At 28.8% G+C, this 6869-nt stretch overlaps 1 protein-coding gene across 1 annotated transcript in view; it reads left to right on the forward strand.

The window, feature by feature from the left end:
* LOC105627657 (soluble guanylate cyclase 89Db-like) overlaps positions 1–6577 on the forward strand; it is a 23791-nt gene extending 17214 nt beyond the window's left edge. The window contains exons 14-19 of the mRNA XM_012208935.1: positions 3991–4156; positions 4750–4909; positions 4991–5196; positions 5637–5857; positions 6211–6268; positions 6444–6577. Of these exons, the coding sequence (XP_012064325.1) occupies positions 3991–4156; positions 4750–4909; positions 4991–5196; positions 5637–5857; positions 6211–6268; positions 6444–6577 (945 nt within the window). The remainder of the gene's footprint in view (positions 1–3990; positions 4157–4749; positions 4910–4990; positions 5197–5636; positions 5858–6210; positions 6269–6443) is intronic.
* The last annotated feature ends 292 nt before the right edge of the window (positions 6578–6869 follow it).

The following is a 6869-nucleotide window of genomic DNA, read 5'->3' on the forward strand; positions in this document are numbered from 1 at the left end:
AATATATATATATATATATATATATATATATATATATATATGTATATTCCAAATTAATTCTTAAATAAAAACATATAAAAATCAATGTTTCTTTGTACATACAAGAATAAATGTATGTATATTATTGCATAAATAAATGTCATACATTATACATCTTACTTTCGAAAACGTAAATTTGAAAGTTTGAATAAATCTCATTATAATTTAAGCATTCTGGTTTAGTTAAACATACATTTTTACAAATCTTTAGCATATAACATAAGCGCGCGTGTATATTGCATACAGTGATGCATTCATAATTCCAAGTGATATGGAAAATGACAGAGTCTCTGATAGATTCCTATCTTTGTCTGTATCGGCACTTCTCCGTCTGATCTGATTTATCAACTTTAATTATTGCTGAACAAACGAGATAAGATGAGCGGCAGAGCAACAGATTGTACACCACCTGTAACCTGTAACAGTGGGTCAAGGTATATAGGTAACGAGACCCTCATGCGGGCGAGACGCATTACCTTATTGTCTCGATGTATGTCTAACTTTATCAAAAGCCTTGCTTTATTTTCACATATCTTCAGGGTCAGATTAAATCTACGATGTAATCTTTTCACGGGCAGAAATTTATTGTCTCAGATAATATCTAAGGACAATAATATATAATTTTTAGGTAAAATTTAAAACTGCAAAGATAAAATAATAAAAGAGTTATTAAAAATATAATAAAGAAGGAAAATTCTTCATGATTATATTAAGGTAATTGTTTAAATAATACAGAGTATACACACGCACATACACACACACACACACACACGCGCGCGCGCGCGCGTGTGTGTGTGTGTATAGAATATTAGATAGAATATTAATAGTATGATATGTATTTAATTGGAATTTAAAAATTACAGTTCGAGATATAAATGTAATATGTACATTATATATAAATATATATAACATCTTAAGAAAAAAATTTAAATTATATTATTTTTAATATTTCTTTCCTTGTCTAATTATTTTAAAGATATAGCTTAGCCTAGTTGTGTGGAACTTCATACATACACTATAATAAATAAGTAAATTTGAATTTTGCTCTCACAATTAAGAATTGAAGTTATTTTTGATTTAGCCACGTATCTATATAGCAAGTAAAATAAATGAAATGTAAAGATAAAAAGTTAAAATATATATGTACATTTTTATTGCACAAATATCTGATGTTAACAAAAGAAAAAATAAATATAATTCTTATAAATTTAATGAGTCAAATGTGATTAAAGAATTTGATGACTTGTTTGATATTTTTATAAGCGTTTTTAAAGAAACGCGTAATACTAATTTTTTGGGACCTGTCTCAAATTTGGTTGCAATTGTGATGTTGACTGAAAATTACGTATGAGTAAAATTATCTATAAGTTAATAAATTGCAACATACGATATTTTATCTGTCTTGATATATACGTAAGTTAAGTTTAAATAATGTGGAATCAATTCAGTTTTATGTAGAGAAAATTGCGACTTTTAATTGAAGATCTCCTTGCATGTTTATATTGTGTTTACTGCACAAATCCCTTTATTCCAGATGATTAAAAATCCTTGAAAAGCCGCAAACGTTTTATTATCTCACAAATTCATAGTATTTTTATGATTGTAACCACAATCTTAATAGGGTCCAAGAAAATTGTATAACTTCTTCCTTTCACGCTGCAGGTTTGTTTTAGCGCATTGAAATTGAAGGACAAATCATTATTACATTGACTTGATTATAGTCACAACAAAATCATCGTATGTTGTCGTATCGTAATCATGATATGTTGAGATATTAGAAACTTCTCAGATAACAAAAAGTGTCTAAAATCGAGTCATGAAACATTTTTTGCAAAAAGACTTGAAGACGTCTTATGTCTCAATTTTAAACTTTGTGTTGTTTGGGTCCTAAGAGACATTCAATATAAAATATTTATATTTTAATTATATATACTTAATAATTCGATGCCACAATGTCATACTCTGCAGCTTTCTTTCTCCGGTGTTATTTCAATACTTTTTATATTACTTTTTGCATTGCTTATAACTTTTTTATTAATAAAGATAATATTAGCTTGATACACGACATTATATTTCTCAATATCTGGCGTTTCGGTTGAGAAAAAAATTCTTTAGAATATGTTTATTTTTATGAAAGTTAAAAAAATTAAGCAGTTGAATTAAGTCCACGACACATACAAAAACGTAAGTAAGATGTAAGTAAGTAGTAAGGAAACTGTATTGAATTCGCTACTGGTCTTATAGTCTCTACTGTGATTGGCTCACTGCTTACATTTTGCCTTATGTTTTTGTATATGTTATAGACTTTAAGTTTGGTATATCATATTTAGTATGTCATTTCTGTAGTGACACGTAAGGTTCAATAAAAACAATTATTATATTACCGTTTACTCTTTTGTGATACCGAATCTATACTGTAAAATTGTATAATCTGAATTTTTAAAATTACCTTTTTGATTACTATTCCTAAGCACACACAACTGATTGCAAAGTTTATTATTGTACGAATCAGAAGATATTGTCGTGTACAATCGTAATTAATAGTCATTTACACATAAAAAAAATCATATTGTAAATTGCACTTTCTTCTAGAAAAAAAGCCAATTTGCTCAATGAATACATATTTGTAGAAAGTGTCACATAGAACAATGACAAAAATAAGAATCTCGGCTTCGCACGCAACATAATAAAGTAATGAGTGAGATTCTTGCAATTATTTTGCTCGCGTAATTTATTAACAACAACGGTTCAAATCACTGTAATAATCCATCATTTTCATTATCATTAACATCATTATCATCATTATCAACGACATCATTATCAATCGACATCGTCGTTGTCGCTGACACTGTCGTCGTAGTTATCATACCGCGACAGTGAATCGGAACGGCCGTGGGGCGCGGTGGCATTCGCGTTCATCCGCTGACGAAATTGACATTGATCCAGTCTCGGTGGATCCCTGAAATGAAGGGTCGCTGTGAGAGGAGGTGGACCGGGTTGACATTGGACGTTCGTGGTGGTCGATGGTCGATTGCGCCACAAATTGTCATGCTTATGCGTACACGCGCAAACTCTCATTGTGCTTGTACCCGAGGTGGTACTTGTGCAGGTGAGACAACGGGCGCGTACACCGACCGACCGGGTGATTTAAAAGCTGTCACATGCAACATCTGCCAATGCAAACGCACCACTCAAGGTTGACGATCCCCACCGAGACACGTCGCTGGGCTTTTTCATTAGTTATAATTTACTATAAAACGGCAAAACGACCGAGATACTTTTAGACTTTTCACGGTACTGGCACGTGCGCGAGTCCGAATTTTCCAACAACAAATAAGTTTACGCGTATTGGCAAGGATTAATTAAATTGGAAACCGCACCGTGTACAATATGGACGATTATGCAAGAACAAAATACATTCCTCTGCTGTTTCTATGTCTGGGTTGTTGTTATGCATTGCCTCGTGTGGTAAGTTAAATAATTATTATTTAAATGGACAACGTTTATGAGAAGACATTAATGTAATTGTAGCAATGATAATATCTTGTTTTCGTTTAGTTTAAATTTGCATTTAAATTTATATAATAATAACTTATATAATAAAACTTAAAAGAACAATAAAATTTTTAACTACGTTCTTTTCATAAATATATTAAGTTTCATATCCGCAAACTATATTTTTTACTCGTTAAGGAAGAATACTCTAGTTTTTATTCATTAATAGATTATTAATCATATAATTTATTTTTATTTTTTCTTTACGTTTTTGTAAAAATACAAATAATCCATAAATAATATTTTTCTTTTCTAAAATGTTATGAACAAAATACTTTGCAACAAATTATCAGTATGTTATAATTTCATCATTTTATTACGATATTTGCAAAAGAAAAAACTTATAGAATTAATAATTTTAAAATATCTATGTTCATTATATTCTCTCCTTTATAGACGTTATCAAACAATGGACGGGATTTGCCTATCTCAAATGCTCAAATACACTATAATATTACAAATGCAGAAGTTGATCCTCCGACAATAGATGAGGTGTCTTACATCGATTTTGAGCCTGCATTTACATTCCCTTCCAAAAAGCCAAACGTTTGCAATGATTGCGGTAAATGAAAATGTCTGAACTAACTATTTAATTATTGTGCATTTAATTAGAAGTCTACGCAAGAAACACACAGAGATATTATAAGAACGTAAACATAAATACTCTACTAAATTTTTTATATTCTTATATTATAACAACAATAGGTACAATCATGCATGTTCCAACTTCGATTGAGAAAATACAACAATCTGTTTCTATTACATGCACAACATAATAAGCGTAATTCAATTGTTAATGTAATTCATTTTTAAATTAATGGAATTAGTAAATATATATCGTGTATATGAAAAGCATCCATACATAATAGTAATATAAAATTGTCATATAAAATAAAATTATAGCATTAAAATATATTCTTCTTTACACAATTTTATACATGATGCTACAACTTACGTATTAAAGTAATAAAACAATTTTATTTTCATTTTTGAAATTTTATTTTTACATAATATACAAGACATTAAAAGATTCGATTTAATGAGATTATTCTTTTAAATGAAAAGTTAGTTTTGCGCATAAATAATTAGCTTATGTCAAATAAAACTGCCCAATTGTATTGATTATTCAAATTACACTGTATTAATGCATTACAGTTTGCGGGCTAGGGAGAAAAACGAGAATTGTTGGTGGCAATATTACTAGCGTTTATGAATACCCTTGGCTAGTTAGTATGAGTAAAAAGGGCACATTTTATTGTGCTGGAAGTGTAATAACACGAAAGCACGTACTTACTGCAGCTCATTGTTTGCAAGGGTATGTGTCAAGCAATTTCAATCGTATATTTAATTCCAGAATTATATTACAACATATCTACATGATTAAAATTATTTTCAGATTTGATATTAAAACTATCAAGCTTGTTTTGATGGATAGCGATCGTTCCTCGATAAACAGAAACGCTATAGTTCGACATATTAAATCGGCAATCATTCATGAGAATTTCCACAGTTATACTTTTAATAATGATATCGCAATCATAGAGATGGACGAACCCGTATCTGTGAATGGTATGGTTCGAACAGCATGTTTACCAGAAGGCAGTAAGTTACTTTAACATCAACAATGTATTTCTAATATAATATTATATTTACTAAAAGTTTAACATTTAAGTTTCATTGATTCTCAATCATTTTCAATCTTTCCTTTTATCTGTTTCTTACGTTTTTCTCATAAATTAATTATTACACACAAATATATATGTGTGCATTGTTATGTTTTGTGTATTGTTATGTTATTTACTTAAATGACATCTAAATTAATTATTGTCTGCAAAATAATAGTCAATAAATCACGCAAACGCTATTAATTATTAATAGGGAATCTATTAATAATCTTCTCTTCATTGAACAAATTTTGAATTTATTACATTTTTAAATTCCAATATTATGCTTAAACATTTAAATAACAGATTTTATTTCAATAGAATTTATGTTAATGCAATCGGTCGTAATAGATATTAATTTAAATTTGAATATTACAGAAACAATTGACTATACCGGAGCGCTCGCTACTGCAGTGGGATGGGGCCGAACAGGAGAGACCAAGCCGGTAAGTAACGAATTGCGAAAAGTCAATCTGCCAATCTTATCACAAGAGGAATGCGATCAAGCTGGATATGCAAAGGATCGTATCACCGAAAATATGTTTTGTGCCGGCTACATACTACATCCGGAGGGAGCGGTAGGACGAGACGCTTGTTTTGTAAGTGTTAACCACAGTTTAAAATAAATAAAAATAAATGATACTTTTGAATTAGAGATATCTTTAGTGCACATAAAAAACATATGCACATATGCACATATGCATGTGTACAGGCGTGTGTAAATTATTTACAATATTAACGGAAGATTTTTTGTTGTTTTTAAGATCTCGTTAATAAGTTTTCTAGTATTCAATATTATATGTAAATTAATACGACGTGGTTTATTACATTATCATATTAATTATCAATATAATAAACAATAATTTAAAAATATCTTTTTCAAGGAATAAAATATACTATTTTTTTATACATTATTTCTGAATATATTTTTCATTTTTATTTTCGTTTTAAGGGCGATAGCGGTGGTCCTTTACACGTTAAAGGAATTTACGGACAGCTTGAAGTAGTAGGTACGTATTTAATAATAATAAATTAAAATTTATTTTATATATTTGTAATTTCAAACGTTTGAAATTTAATTTTAAAACTAAAATAATTTTTTTCTCAGTATAGTTAAACACAGAAATGCAGCCGTCTTATATTTATAAAGACCAAATAAAAATATACTTTTATGTTTCTTTTTAGGTCTAGTTTCTTGGGGACGTGGTTGTGGAAGACCACATTTCCCTGGAATATTTACGAAACTAACAAATTATATTGGATGGCTTAAAGATCACTTAGACGACGAATGTATTTGTCCTCCACCGTATCGGCAATAACATAAATTTATTACTTATTGTTATTTTGTGAAAATTGCGCGTAATTATTAGAGAAACAGTAAATGTTGATTTTTATTTTAATATTTATTTGATCATTATATAAGTTCATGAAAGAAATAGACAGTAATAAGGAAGAGAATGTTTCTGATACTATATCTAACTATTTTCTTAGAATCATCGTAACATTACTGTATATTTTCGCGTCATTAATTTATTGTAATTATTAATATGTATACATATATATATATATATATATATATATACATATATATATATATATATATATATATTA

This window comes from Atta cephalotes, assembly GCF_000143395.1.
Source record: "Atta cephalotes unplaced genomic scaffold scaffold00009, whole genome shotgun sequence".
Classification (NCBI taxonomy): domain Eukaryota; kingdom Metazoa; phylum Arthropoda; class Insecta; order Hymenoptera; family Formicidae; genus Atta; species Atta cephalotes.